This window comes from Citrus clementina, unplaced genomic scaffold (genome assembly GCF_000493195.1).
Source record: "Citrus clementina cultivar Clemenules unplaced genomic scaffold, Citrus_clementina_v1.0 scaffold_2, whole genome shotgun sequence".
Classification (NCBI taxonomy): domain Eukaryota; kingdom Viridiplantae; phylum Streptophyta; class Magnoliopsida; order Sapindales; family Rutaceae; genus Citrus; species Citrus x clementina.
In genome coordinates this window covers 35,784,177-35,802,713 of record NW_006262688.1, presented here as the reverse complement: position 1 = coordinate 35,802,713, position 18,537 = coordinate 35,784,177, and the positions used below count along the sequence as shown (strand labels likewise).

Genomic DNA, 18,537 nt, shown 5'->3' with positions numbered 1-18,537 from the left:
CTTATATAATAAAAATTTTATTATATTTTTATTAATTTTATCAAAATTATCATTTAAAAATTATAGCCTTTATCACTATTTTGTAACTTCTTAATTATTTACTTTTATGCCTTGAAAATCAAAGTTGAAAGATGTTAGTTAGACAACGTCAGTAGATGAATATAATTCACAAAAAGCGGAAGAGAGAAAAAAAAAAAATACACACTAGTTACAAAGTGGGCTCATTATTTGCTGCTGCTGTCGTTTATACATACATACATTCTTTGTTGCTAATCATGGAAAAAAAAATGATTTAGATGGTAGCTTTTTCTGAATGAATATTAACTCAAAAAAGAGCCACATCCAGCGTATGCATGCTAAGGAATTAGAAGGAGCTCCATCGTAGAATTTGCTATTAAAAAAGCACATCGAAGAATTGATTATTCATTTATTCAATTCATTTAATCGAATGTTAATGAATAATGACTAATTAATGAATAATGATATTAAGACTGACTGAATGAAAAACTAACTAAAGACTTCTACGTGAGAAAAATTAAAGTTAAGAAGCCAAGCCCGGGGTTAAGTATACAAGACGAAGTTATGGTTCAATGTATCTGGACAAATAACCGGTTCATTGAACCTGGTCGTCCTGAAACACCAATAATTTGGTTCGATAAACGAATAAAACTCCACAAATCCAAATTCCAAATCTCGGCGTGTATTTTCCACGTCCTAATCGGATAGCTGACATGGAAGTGGCTGCCACGTGGAAAATGGTGGTTTCCTGCATGGACTGCACATGAACACTCGATCATGCGTATGGCGTTAAAGCCTTGGTGCATGGAGTCAGCAGGTCATAATAAAACTTAAGACTCGGTCAAAATTTCTCCGGTGAGATAATCTATTGTACGCGAAGGTACACAGTAAAACAATTGCGCCCGTCTCCATCGACCACGCACTTCATTTGCTGATCAACCATGTCCCCATCCATGCTGTCATAGGGAAAATTAACGAAATGTCCGACCAGATTTCAAATCAAAATATTTCATTAACAATTGATTCTTCTTTCTTTTTTTTTTTTTGGGACGAATATTAACAATTTTGATTTTATTCTAAATATTTACAAGTGAGAATCTAAATTGCATTAGTTAAATAACTTTTTTTTTTCAATTTTTAAAACATAATTCTATCTTCATTATTCTCTACTTTTATGTTTGTGCCCAAGGCTTGTTTTTTTTTTTTTTTTTTTTTGCCCCAACATTTTGTGCCCCGAGCTAGCTGCATCAACAGAATCCTCTCATTTTTATTTCCAATCAATAAGGTGGAATTACTTTTTTTTTTTTTTTCCATTTTGAAACCCTCAACTGGGGCAAGTTACGCATGAGCATAAAATCCTTACCTCATTTTTATTTGATTGACTCAATGCTGACTCACCCCAGTGTAATTTGATTCACTCAATTAATTGGTAGATCATTATAATTTATTTTCGGCCAACATTTAAGCGTGTGATTAAACCAACTAAAACTTAATTACTTGTCTTGCCAAAAACCGAAACGAACACTGAATGTGGCCGTCAAAACGGTCATTATACATGCGTTCAAAAGGGGCAGATTCATTGGTACACACCGTAACAAACCTATGTACATGCAACACATAATTAAAACAGTAACACTGTTCGTGTTTTCACCAAATGTTGTCATTTTCTTGAATTGTTGCTCACGTTGTGTATATATACCAACACGGTGGCACCATAGTAACGACACACAAGAATTTCCTTTTCCAAGAGGAGTGTCGCGTTTTATTTAAACCCCAGGAGCCAATCTCTTTCTTCTAGCCAGCCAGCTATCGTTAAATAGTTTTCAGTAATAAATGGCGAAAATACCAGTGAGGTTTAAGAGGGTAGCGGCGGCGTTTGATGAGGTGGCAAAGGCGAGGATTTGCGAGAGCAGCGGCAGCGAACACTCGCCGCTGCCGGAGAGTTTTACTGATTTGTCTCATCTTGTAAATTGTTTCATTGAGAAAGATGGTGTGGTCGTTGATGAGAAAAATAATAAAGACGACGAAGATGAAGACGAAGGGAATGACTCGGAAATGGGAAGTTATTGGCGTGATTCTGAGAAGAAAGAGATGTTACAGGGTTTGTTTTTCGGACGTCAGTGTGATGATCAAGATCATGATGATAAGCGAAGGATTCGTGAAGAGACAGAGTTTGCATGCACCGTTTTAGGAGATGCATCGTCGCCGGCTTTTAAACGACGGCTGATGAGTCATTTGCGCGATAAAGGATTTGATGCTGGTTAGTTTCAAACATTCAACTTTAAGAAATTTAGTTATGCAAATTTGCTTATGTTTCTTTTTTATGTCTGATGTTACCAAATAACAACAAACAGTTTGGGATTTTGACTTTGTTTGATAACAATATGTATGATTATTTACCAATTTAATCGTTGATGTTCTCCGTTCGTTATTTAAATTTATACTTTTTTGAAGAAGCTTTTGAAAGAATTAGGAGATTACAAAGACAAAACTTCGTAACTGGAATTTGGAGTAGAATAGGAGGAGAGTATGTATATTATGAATGAATTGATGTCAAGCTGTCAATTAAAAGTAGCTAGCTAGGTAGGTACTTTAGCTACTTACTGTGCTTTTTCATTAGATATCAGCTAACACACAATAGATTCAAAAATAAAACAGATTCATATATGGATAGTATTTACAAACACACCCTAAAATCAATCAAAATTCCTTGCAGCTTCTGGCACGTTAATTGCTTAGTTTATATCTCTATCTGATTCCATGAATTATGTATGTAAATCAGGTCTCTGCAAATCACGGTGGGAGAAAACTGCCAAGTTCCCATGTGGGAACTATGAATTTGTAGACGTGAATCTTGGTGCAAATCGATACATTATTGAAGTAAACTTAGCTGCACAATTTGAAATTGCTCGTGCCGCGGATGGTTACATGTCTCTAGTGAATCTTTTCCCACCAATATTTGTTGGCAAACCGGGGACGCTTAAGCAGATTCTGAGGCTAATGTGTGGTGCTGCTAGAGAATCAATTAAGTCAGCCGAACTGACTGTGCCGCCATGGAGGAGGAATGGATACATGCAGGCCAAATGGTTTAGTCCCTATAAGCGTACGACCAATGCAGTTGCGAGTACATTGAAATTTGAAGGGGGGTTTGCATCAAATCGGTCAATTGGTTTTGTAACCTTGCAAGTGAGTCCTTATAACTGCAGAGATAACTTTGCCAGTAAGGCTGGCTTGAAATTTGGGCAGCTAACTGCTGCATTCAGTCACGGTGGCGATGATATGGGCAATTAGCTCAAGGAGGAAATTTTGTATAGATCAAATTATTGCATAGGTTGTTTTAGAAGTAATTATTATTTTTTGTTTTTTAAATTATTTCGTTAGGAGCATTGGGTGAGTGATTGAATCTGATTTTGGAATTAGCTGGACGCCAATTCTCCTTCAAGAATTGGATTGCCCCAACCAGGCCTATGGCTAGTATGCATCCATGCCTGCGTTAACGTTTGTTCGTGGGCTTCTTTTTGTAAGAATATTTGTCTCGTCGAGTTTTTGTACTTGTAAGGTAAGGTGTTTCTGGAATGGAGTTGGGGTTGGAGCCAAAGAAATGGGCATCCGCGTAAGCAAATTTGGACGCAAGAGCCTTGTTTTGTTTAGATAGTTCAATGAAATGCTATTGTGTATGCAACTTTCTGGCCTCAAATTAGGAATGAGGCTTATGGAATAGGTCCTGCAATTTTTGATTATAAATAGAGTTCCTCTCTAGATTAAGTTTCTGCAAATTAGGGTCCAAAAACAGAAGGCTCATTCACTCTTTTCAACTCAGTATTAATGCATTATAAAAATGACATCCGAATGATGAATTTACAAATGGCATTAAATAAATATGTTATTTTTTCCCCCTTTTTGTTGTTTTGACATATCTATGTAATGAATTTCATGGCATCCAAGAGAACTATTAACAACCCATCACTTCTTTAAAACGCACAAAAGAACAATAAAGATAGTTTCTTTCAAGGTGTCCTCCCAAAAAAAAAAAAGTTACAGATTCTTCATTTGCCAAAAATAATGAAAAAAAAAAAAGAAAAAAGAAAAGAATGAAAAACGAAGACCAAAACTAGAAAAGTAAGAAGAAAATTCAGAAACAAAAATATAGACACCGTTTGACGCAACACTGCTGGGAAATCAAGGCAGATTGCCTGGAAGGTGACATATTTTTATGTAAGAGAAGGGTCTCTTAAAAAGGCTAAATCCTATGCCATTTCCTTCTTCTCTCCCCTTCTCGTTGAACAATTTCCTTGTTGAAAAAATAACAATATTTTCTAAAATAAATCAAGTAAGTGTAAGAGGTTCGGTAAGCAGATTAGTCGACTGGAAACACAACCACCGGCCAGTAAACCTCTCAGCCATTTGAGTTAATTTAGCTACAGCCGCTCTGGCAGTTCAAGATCAAGGGTATCTTATCGTTTACACCCTAATCTTGGTACATGTAGCCTCATCCATGAGCATAACAAAACAATACCAAGACTCAATATCCAATAACCCAGCTCAATCACTAACACTAATTGTGCGAGAAACCAGAAAGAAAAGGTTTGCAAAGTTAAAAACATTTCGAAGCCCTACCCAGCGGCTGAAGTGGTGTTTATATAACGAGATATATAATGACCTAGACCAAGTTTGGGTCAGGAGGAAAGATCTCAGCCGCACATCGCACAAAAATCTAAGTGCGATCCAGTGTGATGCAGTGTTCTGTAAAGCACATGCACCCGCAGCAGCATTTTGTTTTAAATTTGTCTATGCTAAGTAAGTCACTTGTCGCGGGCCGCTCAAATCCCCCGCAACTGAAGATTAATTCCGATTGCTGCGCAATAAAACGCATCCCGAGATTGTTTGATACAGTTCAGTTGTTTCCGTTACCAACTCTTTCTGGCTTCAACTTTTATGATAATTTATTTAGACGATGCGACAAATCTAGTAATTAGTAGCATTTGATAATCGACGCAACAATGTGAAATCATTTATTCCCAATTATTCAAGATTTAGCAGTACCCGTAGCAAATCCACACACGGCGTAACATGAACACAAATCAGCTTCCCTTGAGTCCATAAATTAACATTGATACAGGCACCTATGAGTTGCTATAGCTTTAAAAATTTGTTCAACTCATTCAAATATTAATGGACAGAAAAATTGTCCATACATAATCAGATTATTTATCAACGCCCACCACTTTTTAAGTCAGCAGGCAAATATGTGGAAAAAGTAAATAATAAATAAATAAATACAAACTCCAAGAATATGAATGAGCAAAATGCCCAGAAATCTATCATCATATTCTCAGCTGAGAAACAAATTGAAAACAAGCCTCCAAGTATATCACACACACCACCAAAAAGAAGGGGGGAAGAAAAAACTATTGGCATGCACGCCAGACTTCTCTATAAATTAAGACCTGCAAAAGAACTGGAAAATCTAGTATGAGGTAACAAAGTGTTATATGGTGAAGCTCGTAACTTTGAAAATGTAAAGCATGAGAGTAGAATATTAAAATTTGGTAAAAGATTATCAGTCAGTGGCCTCAAAACCTACAGAAGAGGGCAAAAAGAAGCTGGTACTTTCTGCTACTAGCTGAACTCATCTGGATTCTCTTTGCTCCGAATGACAGGGACGCCATCTTCCCTCCAAACCACTCGCTCCTCACATAAAGCTGATGCAACATCCACATATAATCGATGTTCCTACACTCAGAGGAGAAAAGCCAAAGCCAATTTTGAATTTCAAGATGCAACAGTAAGTAACAAGTCCATATTTTCATCATACATAAGTTGTTCCCTTAACAACAGGAACTTGGTTTCATCATCGGAATGATAGCAGATGCCTCCTAAATATCAAATTTACTATTAAGGGCATTTATAATGATGGCAAATACTCAATTTCATTGCAAATAGAGGTTGATCATTCAGTGATTCCCAAACAAGCATCTTTCCAAAAGTAAATGATAAATCACACTACCTCCAGAAGAACTCTTGCAGCCAGATCCTCTGCTGTGTCATTCCAGAGCACAGGGACAACTCTTTGGGCAAGAATTCGTCCCGTGTCATAATGTTCGTCAACAAAATGAATAGTTGGACCAGAGTATCTGACCAAACACAAAGAGAAAAGAAAAAAAAAAAGATGAGAAACTTTCTCCGTATTTAATATAGTAAACAAATATGAAGAGGATGAGAGCCATAGCACATAGTTTAAGAAGACAAATAAGGGAAATAAAGTGACAGCAAACGCTGCAAAGTACCTAGCTCCAGAAGCAATCACTGCTTTATGCACCTTCATACCATAATAGCCTTTGCCTCCAAAGGCTGGAAGCAGTGATGGATGGATATTTACAATGGATCTTGGATAAGCTCTAATCAATTCCATAGGTATTAGTTTCAGGTATCCAGCTAGAAGAATGAAGTCAACACCGACTTCCCTGATTAACATAAAACAGCAAATGCAAATAAGTGTTATCTATTCTCAGGTACCTGAAGATAATCAGAAAATACACAAGAACTTTATTGTGAGTAACACTCTACTGCTACAGAAACTCAATGATTAGGAAGCTGAAAATTAATCCATCATATCCAATTTTTTCTACAATGCATTATGACTTTTTAGTTTATGAATACCATGTAAGCAGTAGATTTTATAGCAACAGTCGTTCTAGGAGGTTCACAATAAATATGAAAATATATAGTGGCTAAATGAAAAGAGTCTAACCTAAGAGCAGCTACAAGATCATCTGGAGATAAACCATTAGGCTCATCTTTAGTTTTGGGGAACAAAATAACCGGGATGCTGTTATCTCTCGCATACTCGGCACCTCCACAATCTGGTACACAGAGGAACATAGTATAAATTAATAATAATGCAAATTTCAACCTTTTTTTTTTCTTTTCCTTTTTGGGAAAGAGGAGCTAATTTCAACTTAGAACAAAAAGATAGAAAGGGCACCGATGAGTTAATTTGAACAATCTATTATGCTTCTCAAGCAAGTTTAAATATTTATAGCATTGCTGCTCAGCAAGCACAGACACATTGAATGGAAGCCACTCTTTTGATCAGAGTCAGAAGACAAACACAATCTGTAAACGTGGGAACTCGTATTAAATAAACAAAGCAGAATTATCTCATAATGAAGTCCATAATTACAAATTCAAAATACAAAGGAGAGGCTGAGCACCTAAAACGAAAACGTGTGAGGACAATTTAAACGTAATTTACCGGGTTTATTAGTGACCAAAACGACGACGTCTCCGTAAACAGAACCAGCAAGGCAGGCGGCGTGAATGGACCGGAAATTTGAGCCACCGCCGGACACGAATACCGCCAGACTTTTCTTCTTAATCCCGGAATCAAAATCTTTCTCATATTTGTCATCATTATTTTTTACTTTTTCCGCGAAATTTACACACTCTAGTCTTCTAGAAGACCGTAAGCTTTGTGGAACCAACAACTTATGGGCTCGGAAAGAGGCCGACAGGTGAGAATGAGATTGAGCGAAAGATAAAGATGGTAACTTTCTGGGATTTTGTATTAATGGAATTGTGGAGCCAGAGAGGAAGCTCTTAGCCTCCATTGAAAGGAGTGGCGATGGGAAAATTAGTGACAAACAGCGGCGTTTGCTATGGTTAGGAGTGGGTAAAAAGTAAAAACTGTTGTACCGGAAAAAACCGAACCGTCTTTGGTTCGTTTTTTAAAATTAAGAAAATCCATGGGTTTATATGAGAAAGAACTAAAAATTAAAAAAAAAAAATATATATATATATATATAAAGAAATCGGTGCAGTTCAATTTAGATAATTATATCCAAAAAACCAACAGTTTAATTTGATTCAAAATACCGAATCGAATCATTACCAACTTCAACTGCAGTATTTTTACTCACGCTTTTTCCACATTTTGATGGTGTAATTACAAATTCGTTCTTCAATTAAAAAAATAAAAAATAAAAAAATTCATTACAATAAATTATTTTCATTCAATAACCTTTTTATTACTAATTTATCTTTAAACAAATTACATGTAAGGACGAAGAGAATTTAATAAATAGAGAAATGTTGCGAACTTGGTGGATTTCCACCACAAGACAAACACTCAAATCACACAAATGAGAAGCATATGCTGATCAAAGCTGATTTTGGAAAATCTTGAAAAAACGCTCATAAGCCTTGTAGCCGTGCACACACCGGCGCTCATGTGCTCCTCACATCAAAAGTGGAGACATCATGATATCATAAACACGCCAGATTGCTTATACACTTTTTGCATGCTATTTATCAAAAATTTGCAATCGAATAAAATCGAGACAAAAGGCATAGCTTTCATGCCTTACGTACTCCCCTTCCATTTAGTTAATTACTTATCCTCTAATACTTCCTAAAATCACTCTACTTACAACATGTTATCAGCACACGATCGTTTTGGTACAAGAAATATTCTATTCCCTTATTATATTTATATTTCTTATACTAATATAATTTTTCTCTATTTATTTTGTGATAACGTCTCACCTTATAAAGTTTGAATTTAATACCTTAAAAGTTTTTGACAAAAACTACTTAATCTTGGGTTCTCGCTATTGAGATCCATTTAGATGCCACAAGTCTTAGTAATATTACAAAGGCTAGAAATAATCCATTCCCTCAAAGATCGATCCACAATTTAATGGGTAAATACTTGTTTAATTCTATATTTTAATTTAAGTGCATAGAGCATTGGATTTTTTATTGGTGCATAGAGCAAAAATCCAATATTTAAATCTGGCGTATGAATTTGTACATAATGCTTAGTAATTTAAGCATTCTTCGACTCGCAGTGTAGGTCTCTGTATTCCCTTACAAAAGATTTTCAAACTTATAATGTAATATTGAAAAAAAAAAAAAAAGGATTTGATAAAATGCGTCGTCAAAATTATCAAATCTTGCTCATTTGTAATTTTTATTACTGAACCAAAGAATTGATGACATAAAACATCGCGTTGGTATGGCGGTGAATTTTAGCAACTCAAAACTAAATCGTCAACCATCCCAATCCCAAAAGTTCCAATCATTGCTCTTTAGAAATCTGACCACAATTTGAACGGTCCTGATTGGTCCACTATTCAAATCTACCCAAACTAAGAAACCGCAGAAGATAATAGGCACACCTGTCTCTCGCTCTCTCTAAAATTCCTAATTGTCAACCGAGTCACACGACTCTCAACTCAGCCCGATACGCCATCAAAATTAAAAGAATCAAATAATGGAGGGAGTCGGGGCCCGACTCGGCCGGTCATCGACCCGGTACGGTCCAGCCACGGTGTTCAGCGGACCGGTCAGAAAGTGGAAGAAACGCTGGATCCACGTTTCTCCGTCTAACAACAGCAGCGGTAACAACAATCACGCTCATCAAAATCTCAATAACAGCAGTAACGGTAACGCTTCTAGTACTAATGGAAATAATGGCTCGCATTTGTTGTTGTACAAGTGGGCCCCGCTCTCTCAGCGAGATAACGGCGGTAACAACAACGGTAACAGCATTAACGGTGGTGGGAAGGATTCTGTTAAGGATGATACGGCGCCGGATGAGCCCCCTCGGCGGAAATTCAAATACATTCCGGTATTTCAAGATGCTAAATTTTTGTTCTTTTTTTTGTGTGGGATGTTTTTTGATTATGTGAATTTGTTCGTTAGGTTTTGGGAGGTTAAATTGGTTGATGGGTTTGTTGTTGGTGATGTTCTTAATTGCTTGATTTGTGATATTGGCTTTTGATTATTAATTTTTAACTATGATTTAGTGTTTATTAGATATTTTAGATTGAGAGAAGAGGGAGTTTATTGTGGGTTTGAGGAGAAAAAAGAAGAGAAGGAAATGGTTTATGTGGTTTTCAAACGAAATGTGGAGAACTTTCAATCTGAGTAATTGGCTTTTGTGTTATTGGTTTAGAGATTACATTGGATTCATGTTGTGAACAGGATAGGTGCTTTGTTTGAGACTACTTTGGCTTCAATGTTAAGTTATTTAGCTTTCAAGTTAGACCGGTGTTGAATTGCTAATAACAATTTATTGCTTTTCTTGCTTTTGGTTGACTATAGGCAGTCACTTTCTGACTATGTTATGTCGTGTTTGATAATAAGATGTTTTTGGTCTGACACATAAGGTATCAACGTGAACTCTATGCTTTTTGGTTGAATTAATGGACTGGGAGTTGATATATGACCTAGACATTTTTAGATCCATGTCATTTTCTTTTGATTTATTGAGCTTTATTATCACTCGGCTGCTTCTTAATACCTTTGTACATCAGTTACTTCTGTTTGATTTTCTGCGATAGTGGTTGGCTTACGTGTTGAAGTCGATAGTGCAATTGTTTGTACATTAGGAATCTAACATTGATGAATCAAAATCATGTGTTACATCAATTATACTGGATACATGATAACTGTCTTTCATTATCTTATCTGGCAGCTCTGCTTTGTTTGGGGAAAACCATTCTCCAACTAAGGACTGCCATTTTTGTTCTTACTGTAGGATATTTTCATCTCACATGATTGTCAACCAGTCCACCCACATTGATGTCTGTCTCAGCTGATACGATGTAATTTTAAAACCAGGATATTGTGGGAATATAATGCTCATGTTGAGGGCACCCAGAGTATGTTATAAGCTGTTAGAAATGGACACTTTTGTCTTGTTTTTGTTATTTCTATATCCTGGTTGGATTATATGATTGTGACATTTGAACATGGAAATATTGTCTGGCGAAAGAAGTTGGTTTTGTATAAGCTAATTTCTCCTGCAAAAAAGGTGCTATGAGGGCATCTGTTATTTTCTATTTATTTTTTGTGGTTGTTGCCTTGCTTTGTTGCTTTGTCAATGATGATAATCTTGGCTATTTGATAATGAAGATTGCCGTGCTAGAGGAACAAAAAAGAGCTGCGGAAAATGAGGCAGCAGAAAATGCTGAAAATGATGCTAAACCTACTAATACTGATCCAAGTGCAGCTGAGCCAGTTCCCAGGAATGATGGTTTTGATGGAAAGCCTGACATTAATGATGTACCTATGGAAGAAAATCAGGTGAATGCTGCCTATTGTTTTCATGATTACTCTTGTTCAGTGCTTGTTGGAGTGCCTGAATAGTTTTTGTGATAAAATGCCATTCATGCGGACTGATTTATACTGAAAGCTTGTATGGAATGATGCTTAAGGGCATTTGCTTTCATTTCATTTTAAAAATTGGAGTGAGCTATGCGTTGTCAGCAGACTGACTTTCCCTTTTTTTTTTCTTCCCCCCTTAGATGGTGTTCCCTGTGTTTATACTGATTTTAAAAACAGTAAAGTCTGCAATTTGTAATACAGAACAACAACTTTGTGTATTGTTCACCTGGAGTTCTTTGTTGTCTACTTCTGGCCACCATCAGTCTCATATTACTTGATGTGCCTTCTGATAGCTACTGTAAAGCATTCTAGAAACTGTAAAGCTTGCATCTAATATGCCTTGGACATCAATTCTGTCTCAGGATGATGAACAGATAGTACGGCAGGATTTAAATGAGAGCACTTTGGATTTGCGTTTAGGTTTGAAGGCACATGATGGCGACTCTGACTCTAGAACTGATCAGACCTGAGATGGGAAGTTGGCCAGAAAGAATTAAATTGCAGAGAAAGGAAGAAGAGAAGGCCCCTCTGGTTTGTCTGATAAAGAGATCCAATTTTACTGCGGGTATCTTAGGAGAAGGTAGTTGGAATGAGTTGTGTTTGTATTCCCTGTCATTTATTTGATGCTCCCATGTGGAGCTGATTGCAAATTTTATTGATTGTGTGTAGTAACAATCTATTTTTTATTGCACCATTGGTTTCCCTTCCCCCCTCCTCTTCTCTTTTTTTCCTCTTTTCTATGTAATCCTAGGACATCATTTGACTTATTGCGGAACATACAATTTGATACATTCCTTAAACCAAATGTAGTTTGTTATTGCAGAATCATTGGACGATATTCTTATTTCTTTCTATACAAACAGCTTTAATTGACCGATTAAATCAACCTTTCTGAACAAACACTTAAGACACAAATCCTGCATATTTTTATGAATTAAACGGTAGTTAGCACGAACATGCTGGAACACCCACGAAGTGCAATGGTTGAGCATTATTAATGGATGAAAAAGAAAATGAAGTTGCAAGGTAACGCCATTTTGTTGGACCAGAATTGTTGCCTAATATTTTCACATAGCTTTACAAGTCACAACAACAATGAGCATTCGGCTGAGGGTTAAAAAACCTTAACAATGCAACTTGAAGCCTTAAGGAAGGCAAGCAACAATGTTGTGCTTTGAAATTGAATCAATTGCAAGGGAAGCGGCAATGCAATGGAGAGCAGGGTAAAGTCACCGGTAGTTCAATCACCATAGAGCACAAGGAATTAAGAAAGTTTTCGTCATCATTCTTGTGCAACAACTGCTTGTGCCTCAGAAAAATAATCATGCCTGAAAATGAGAAAGAAATTATTATTTCCAAGGTCACGATGATGTGGCAAGGACAATCGTGCAAAACAAAGAACATTGCATAAAGAATACAGCACGAAAATCTAGGGAATTTTTGAGTACTCAAAAGTCAATATATAGCTCATTTCATTTGATTCTTACTGTCTTCCACCGTTTTATAATGTGTTTAGTGCCCACTCAAAGTTACGAAAAAGGAAGAAAAGAAAAGGAGGCTGAGTTTGCCAGCTAATCTGAAATCAAGCACTTATTAGGGAAACAGTCGGAATAAGAATACCCTGGTAGAGCCTTGTTCTTTCTGATAACAAGAGACGGGAAGTATAATGTCCTAATATCTATCATTGGTAGCATAAACTTAATTTTACATACTGTAGCTTGCGTGAAAGCTGGTAGAGCCCTGTTCCTGCCATTGCAAGGTTTACGGCAAAAAGGTTCCAGTTTTTCTGCAATTAGTAATGAAAGATAGCCAAGGATTAAATGAACCCAAACTTCTGTCCCAGAATTGTCATGTGAGCAGAATCGTGAAACAAAGAAATTCTTACCAAAGGGGATCTAGATTCTAGCAAAAGGAAAATGGGAACTAAAATGTGAAATTAGTGAAATCTTAGTTTCTGTTTCTGTGTTATTTTCATCCTTCAAGAGCTTGTGAATTGTGATCTTGCATACAAATCAAACATACCGGAGTGATTACAGTGCTGTAGCGTGACCAGATCAGTCCAGTGCATGTAACCGCTGGAAACAAATGCAAAGGGTGACAAGAGGTATAAGAACACTACAAATCGGTCACCAGTGCAGAACAGGAAAATGCTAAAAAAGAAGTTACAAAGACGACTTGTCCCCATATATTAAACATAAAGGAACAAGAAAAAGGCACAGCAGTCCAAGATAAACATACCTACTTGCTGGGGATAGGAAAGTTTTTCTGGTGGTTTAGAGAAGTCAGCAATATTTGCTATGCTGATGCCCCATTTAAAAGTAGGAGCCCAAAAGTGAACTGCAACGATGCAGCTGTTGTTAACTTATGAAAGCAGTCAATACACAAAGAATTGACAAATGATAACATGAACATAACCTTAATTATGACAGTGTCTGACAGATCATAGTTTGCAAAAAAAATGAAAAACCATTTCTGCACTGATCAGTCCATATCAACTAACCCTTCCCTTCTGTATATCTATCATAGCACACACGATGTAGATCCAATTCACAATTATCTCAATGTATCATCAAAAGGTTTTGAACATTTGATTGGCTATTACAAAAACCCACTAAAAAATTTATCTTTAAAAAGCTTGTGAATTCAAAATCAGCCATAACTGCTTTTCAAATATTTCCACTAAACTAAGTTCAAAGGAAACAACTTTGAACTGTTAAAAAAAAAAATGTGTAGGCATCAAAACATGGATGCGAATATTCAATCTTTGAACAACTAAAGAAAGAGATAATAAGAGCACACTTTTACGACTACATAAATAAATAAATAAAAAATCAACGGTTTGGTTAGAGTAGCAAAAAGATGGGGGGGAGTCAACTCACTGGTTTTGGGACCGGCAGGGTGGCTCCACAGAGCTTGAAGCTTTGACGCTGCCATAGATTCAGCTGTCTCTGCCCCTCTCAATGCGTGCGAATGCGAATACGACTCTTCACGTGTTTGTTTGTATAAGTTTTTGGCCTAAAAGTGAAAAATAGGGAAATTATCGGTCACGTGAACTTAAATTATTCTGTTATAAAAAATGATAGAATATTTTTAAGTTATTTAATTTTTTTACCCTAGATTTATAATATGCACCGTTTATCCCCTAAATTGTCTGTTTTCATTAAAAATTAATAAAATTACACATTTTTTTTTATTGAAATTCAATTTAGTCTTAGAAGGACATAAAAAAGGATGAGAGTATTTATTCTCTAAAATTTATTTTAAACATTTATATTTTCATTAAACATTATAAAAACACTTATTACATAAATTATTATCAAAGACAATTGATTATGAATAAATATAATTTTGAACACCTATTTAACACGCTTAATCAATATTAAATTCTTTTAACTTTAAACATTATACTTCTTCTTCCCAACACCTTCAACAAATAGTTACAAAATGGAAATAATTGAAGGAAAAAATGATAGAGGTTAGAGACAAAGTTCACGTACCCTCATGAAGATCGAAACTTGACGTATCTCCAGATCATTAATTGATCAATTCCTTTAAATTTTGTTCGGTGTTTTCCAGCTGCTGGTCTTGATAGTTGATAATAACTTTTCTGGTGAAACTAATTGAATCTGAACTTGATGTTCAGGCCACAGCCAGCAAGTAAATATTTATGGTGATCAACTTTGGTAGATTTGAAATCATCGGAGCGAGCCATTTTTTGTTTAAATTGATTAATTCATATACAGTGGTTAAAGCAAGTAAATTGATTTTTTTTTTATATAATAGTAACGTAATAACTGATTATCAAACTAAATAATTAAACTTTCTTTAAAATAAAAAACGAGTGTTTGGAGTATTTTTTGAGTGTGTAGAGTAAACAAAAATGATTACCTTAAAATGTTTAAGTGAGATTTTTTTTTTGACATTTTAAAGAGTGCGGAAAGTAGAAATCAATTTTTTTAAAACTAATAGAAAAGTCTACAAAGTAATAGAGTATTCAAAATAATTTTTAAAGTGTAAATAGCCCCACTAATAAATAAATTATCAGTCATATTAGCATATAGCATAAGTTTATCTTGTTAATAAAAATACTATAAAAGTTGAAATTTATTTGATTTCTATCCTAAATTTGTAATTTGTATCAACCGGACATCAAAATATTAACACCGTGAGAATATTTAACAGAATTTAATTAAAATGGCTATTTTACCATTAAATTCAATGACATTTTCGACTTTGCACCATAACTAACAAAATAAAATTTAGCTTTTTCAATTTCATAATCAAATTTAAAGATTGGATTGATAGTGTTTATGAATTAGGGTTTAGGGTATTTTAAATTATTTTTAATTAAACTATTATTTCATTTTGTATTTAGAAAGTTAATATCTAAATTACCTTGTGACATCAATAATTATAAACTATAGTTAATGTTTTGATAGATAGTTGATACAAATTACAAACTTAGAGTGAAAAATTAAAAATATTTATTTTTTTTAATATTTTTGATAACATAGTAAACTTAAGATAGACGATTAATAATTTTTCTTTTATTTTTTTTCTGGTATGTTAAATATCTAAATTATCCTAATAATATCATCACCTCCTAATGAAAGTTAATGTAAATAATAAATTTAAGATGTATGAATAATACAATTTTAAAATATTATAATATTTTTAATAACAGGACATTTAAAGATATTTAAAAAAAAGGGACAATTCTAAGTCACATGATTAACAATTTCCGTAAAATATAAAATCAAAAATACGCTGCCCTGTCTGGTCCACGCAAAAGCCAGCAACGAAACACCTCATGCCACCTGGGATTTAATTGGAGTCCTGTACGCACCGTGGCAGCAAAAAGATTACAACAGTATTCCTTCTTTGTTTGTTACTGAAGCGTTGTCGTTTAAAGAGGCTACGACCTCTTTGCTACTGTTTGTACAATATTGTTTTGTTTGTTATGCTGAAAAATTAAACAGTGAATCTTCGAAGCAAACTGCAGTTTCATGGATTCGCAGAGCCAGACCACTTCACTTCAACGACTTCAAAATGTCGAAAAGGTAACGGTGCTAATATGGAACAAAAATATGAACTAAAAATTAGTTTTTTTTTTTTTTTAAATGGAAAAATGTCTTCGATTTGGTGCAGAGAGTGGTTAGGGTTTTAGAGCTAGCAGGAGGAGTGATGGATGAGCTGGCGAACCCAATGGGTCCCAGAAAAGAAATCATTAACAACCATTGCCGCGAGTTCATGCAATTGATTAAGGTCCGTTCCTTTTCTGCCCTAAATTTAGATTGGTTTCAAATTTGGATTACTTTTTTGAACAAATTCAGAATTAAATTAATATTCTTGAGATGCTTGATGTCAGTTTTTTCAAATAGTAGACATTGAATTTTGCTTCAAAACTGGAGAAATTTTCATGTTTTCCGTAAAATTTAATGAATAAGAAATATGAAGATTGTAGGGTTATGTTTGGCTTGTGGAAATTGAATTTTCAACTAAGAATTTGAGTTTCTGGTGTTTTCTTTAGGATATCCAAGTGACATTGCGGGATGAGATTAAGAGTGCATGTGAGTACCGCCCATTTGAGAAGTGTGATTATAGTACGAGAATATTGAATGAGATCTGTTGCAAGAAACTGGAATATGTTCTTTCACAGTTGGATGCGATGAAGCAGACCATTGATGAATGCAATGATACCTGTTGAAGCTGCTATCAGCTGCATGTGATAACTTTCACAGGTGGATTGTGTGTATATCAGTCCTAGTTGCTACCAGGGTTATTGTCACGTGCTATGGAGTATAATGTTAATCATCCTTTCTGCAGGAGTGTGAGAGAACAATATGGACTTCAGCTTTGAAGTTTTTTTATCGAGGAGGATATGAAGACTGTTCTCTTTTCCTTTGCATGAAATTTACTCTATAATTGAGTTGGCGGATGGCACGGAATTTTTGTGTTCATTATTACTGAATCATGTTGTTTTTATTTGTAAGTTGCTCAAGAAATGCAGTGTGAAGCTTATGTTTTCTTTCATTCCCGAGACGACTAATTTGCTAGTGTAGAGATTCTTGCTACTAGGCCATTGATGCTTTGGGAAATTGCAGTCTTCTTTTTTGGGTAGTTTGCAACTTTGCATTACAGATGAATGAAGTTTCCTATATTCTGCTAAATTCAATTTTGGTGTTGAAGTCGATCCCGAAATATTTCATTTTGAGGATAAACAGAGAAAGTAAAAATATAGTTGATTGTTGATAGCCAGTTTGAGATGATTCTGTATGGGTTGTCGCTGCTTTCAGTGTAGTTCATGTATTCCTGCAAAATCTGGCAGCTTCTCTGGTAGGGTTCTTTCGCATAGCCTGACAAGTTGAACCTTTGAATGGCCAAGGATAGCCCTCCAGCTGTGGAGCCATAATCAATGGATTTTCCATTGTTAGTGTCATGAAAGATAATAATCACAGCCAAGAGGCTGCAACTGCAATGAAGATGAACCTGTGTAAGTCTGCGACTGCAATAAAGATGAACCCGTGTAGGAATTTGGCTAAGTGATGGTCATTTTCGTTTGCTGAATTGTTTGTTTGAAGCCGTACATTTGATGATAATGCTTTTTTGCATCCATGATGGGCTGAATTTGTAGTTTTATCGTAGTATTCAATGTATTTTTAAAAATTCAATTAAAAAAATAACTTTGGACCATTTGACATTCGAGATTTTCCTTTATTATTATTATTATTTGGGTGGGTTATTTGCACTCTAATTTATACTTTGGACACCCTAATTTTCATAAAAAATTTTAGTGTGGGATTATTTGAACTCATCAAATTTCTTTATACACCCATTTTAAAAAACAATTTCATTATTAAAAATTAAAATTTTCAAAATTACTATTCACTAATCTCTTTTTGTTTCTAATTTACCATTACGTATTCTCTCTACTCTCACGTTCTATAAATTAAACACTCAATTTCACTTTCTTTTTAATTCAATTTTTTTTGTCTTTCTTATTATATCATAATCTATATTTCATTCTTTTTATTTATAATTTTTTTTTCTTGATATTCATTAACTTATGTGTTTGGTAAAAATTAATTTCTTGATATTCATTAACTTTTATGGTTGATAAAAATTTATTGATACTCATTTTTAGATATGTTTTGTTAATCTTAGTTAGTGATACTAATTGTTTGTAACTAAAATAAAATATTCGAATGAATTGATAAGAATTTAATTTGTGAAATTGAGAATAGAAAGAGAAGAAAATGTTAATTAAGTAATTTTTTAAAAATTATTTAGATACTAAAACTCTTAATAAAAAAGAGTGTAGTAAGGAAATTGATGGGTTTAAAACTT

At 34.7% G+C, this 18,537-nt stretch overlaps 5 protein-coding genes and 1 non-coding gene across 9 annotated transcripts; 3 read left to right on the top strand and 3 right to left on the bottom strand.

Moving 5' to 3' along the window:
* Positions 1 to 1,752: 1,752 nt before the first annotated feature.
* Positions 1,753 to 3,540, top strand: LOC18051040. Its single transcript, XM_006449784.2, has 2 exons — positions 1,753 to 2,278; positions 2,801 to 3,540. The coding sequence occupies exons 1-2, from the start codon at positions 1,852 to 1,854 to the stop codon at positions 3,307 to 3,309; spliced, it is 936 nt and encodes a 311-aa protein (XP_006449847.1). The 5' UTR covers positions 1,753 to 1,851; the 3' UTR covers positions 3,310 to 3,540.
* Positions 3,541 to 4,350: 810 nt separating this feature from the next.
* Positions 4,351 to 4,445, bottom strand: LOC112101362. Its single transcript, XR_002907489.1, has one exon. It is a non-coding gene; the product is annotated as a small nucleolar RNA snoR109 (small nucleolar RNA).
* Positions 4,446 to 5,126: 681 nt separating this feature from the next.
* Positions 5,127 to 7,758, bottom strand: LOC18051039 (phosphoribosylglycinamide formyltransferase, chloroplastic). 2 transcript variants are annotated; one of them, XM_024190166.1, is made up of 6 exons: positions 7,274 to 7,758; positions 6,770 to 6,881; positions 6,306 to 6,482; positions 6,026 to 6,152; positions 5,603 to 5,751; positions 5,127 to 5,476 (listed from the first exon to the last, which is right to left on the bottom strand). In XM_024190166.1, exons 1-5 carry the CDS (start codon positions 7,626 to 7,628, stop codon positions 5,638 to 5,640), a joined length of 885 nt encoding a protein of 294 aa, XP_024045934.1. In that variant the 5' UTR covers positions 7,629 to 7,758; the 3' UTR covers positions 5,127 to 5,476; positions 5,603 to 5,637. The 2 variants fall into 2 exon arrangements, with proteins under 2 accessions (XP_024045934.1, XP_006449846.1); XM_006449783.2 differs by having other exon boundaries at positions 5,127 to 5,751.
* A 1,350-nt stretch (positions 7,759 to 9,108) lies between these two features.
* On the top strand, positions 9,109 to 11,897 carry LOC18051038 (GATA zinc finger domain-containing protein 24). Its single transcript, XM_006449781.2, has 3 exons — positions 9,109 to 9,649; positions 10,939 to 11,109; positions 11,553 to 11,897. Exons 1-3 carry the CDS (start codon positions 9,293 to 9,295, stop codon positions 11,658 to 11,660), a joined length of 636 nt encoding a protein of 211 aa, XP_006449844.1. The 5' UTR covers positions 9,109 to 9,292; the 3' UTR covers positions 11,661 to 11,897.
* A 307-nt stretch (positions 11,898 to 12,204) lies between these two features.
* Positions 12,205 to 14,184, bottom strand: LOC18051037 (mitochondrial pyruvate carrier 4). 2 transcript variants are annotated; one of them, XM_024191518.1, is made up of 5 exons: positions 14,070 to 14,184; positions 13,429 to 13,551; positions 13,213 to 13,265; positions 12,903 to 12,976; positions 12,205 to 12,518 (listed from the first exon to the last, which is right to left on the bottom strand). In XM_024191518.1, the coding sequence occupies exons 1-5, from the start codon at positions 14,122 to 14,124 to the stop codon at positions 12,473 to 12,475; spliced, it is 351 nt and encodes a 116-aa protein (XP_024047286.1). In that variant the 5' UTR covers positions 14,125 to 14,184; the 3' UTR covers positions 12,205 to 12,472. The 2 variants fall into 2 exon arrangements, with proteins under 2 accessions (XP_024047286.1, XP_024047287.1); XM_024191519.1 differs by having other exon boundaries at positions 13,429 to 13,527.
* A 1,898-nt stretch (positions 14,185 to 16,082) lies between these two features.
* On the top strand, positions 16,083 to 17,807 carry LOC18051036 (mediator of RNA polymerase II transcription subunit 11). 2 transcript variants are annotated; one of them, XM_006449777.2, is made up of 4 exons: positions 16,083 to 16,250; positions 16,339 to 16,455; positions 16,721 to 16,931; positions 17,017 to 17,807. In XM_006449777.2, exons 1-3 carry the CDS (start codon positions 16,197 to 16,199, stop codon positions 16,895 to 16,897), a joined length of 348 nt encoding a protein of 115 aa, XP_006449840.1. In that variant the 5' UTR covers positions 16,083 to 16,196; the 3' UTR covers positions 16,898 to 16,931; positions 17,017 to 17,807. The 2 variants fall into 2 exon arrangements, with proteins under 2 accessions (XP_006449840.1, XP_006449841.1); XM_006449778.2 differs by having other exon boundaries at positions 16,721 to 17,807.
* Positions 17,808 to 18,537: the final 730 nt, after the last annotated feature.

Bases quoted from the DNA above. Each gene is read 5' to 3' on its own strand.
- LOC18051040 (XM_006449784.2), top strand. From the start codon at position 1,852: ATGGCGAAAATACCAGTGAGGTTTAAGAGGGTAGCGGCGGCGTTTGAT. The intron at 2,279-2,800 runs GTTAGTTTCAAA...TATGTAAATCAG, and splicing joins CGATAAAGGATTTGATGCTG to GTCTCTGCAAATCACGGTGG.
- LOC18051039 (XM_006449783.2), bottom strand. From the start codon at position 7,628: ATGGAGGCTAAGAGCTTCCTCTCTGGCTCCACAATTCCATTAATACAA. The intron at 6,483-6,769 runs GTTAGACTCTTT...TATGTTAATCAG, and splicing joins GATCTTGTAGCTGCTCTTAG to GGAAGTCGGTGTTGACTTCA. The intron at 6,153-6,305 runs GTACTTTGCAGC...GTGTTTGGTCAG, and splicing joins GTGATTGCTTCTGGAGCTAG to ATACTCTGGTCCAACTATTC.
- LOC18051038 (XM_006449781.2), top strand. From the start codon at position 9,293: ATGGAGGGAGTCGGGGCCCGACTCGGCCGGTCATCGACCCGGTACGGT. The intron at 9,650-10,938 runs GTATTTCAAGAT...TTGATAATGAAG, and splicing joins GGAAATTCAAATACATTCCG to ATTGCCGTGCTAGAGGAACA. The intron at 11,110-11,552 runs GTGAATGCTGCC...ATTCTGTCTCAG, and splicing joins TACCTATGGAAGAAAATCAG to GATGATGAACAGATAGTACG.
- LOC18051036 (XM_006449777.2), top strand. From the start codon at position 16,197: ATGGATTCGCAGAGCCAGACCACTTCACTTCAACGACTTCAAAATGTC. The intron at 16,251-16,338 runs GTAACGGTGCTA...GATTTGGTGCAG, and splicing joins GACTTCAAAATGTCGAAAAG to AGAGTGGTTAGGGTTTTAGA. The intron at 16,456-16,720 runs GTCCGTTCCTTT...TGTTTTCTTTAG, and splicing joins AGTTCATGCAATTGATTAAG to GATATCCAAGTGACATTGCG.
- LOC18051037 (XM_024191518.1), bottom strand. From the start codon at position 14,124: ATGGCAGCGTCAAAGCTTCAAGCTCTGTGGAGCCACCCTGCCGGTCCC. The intron at 13,266-13,428 runs GTATGTTTATCT...ATTTGTTTCCAG, and splicing joins TTCCTATCCCCAGCAAGTAG to CGGTTACATGCACTGGACTG. The intron at 12,519-12,902 runs GTATGTAAAATT...TCTCATTTTCAG, and splicing joins CAGCTTTCACGCAAGCTACA to GCATGATTATTTTTCTGAGG.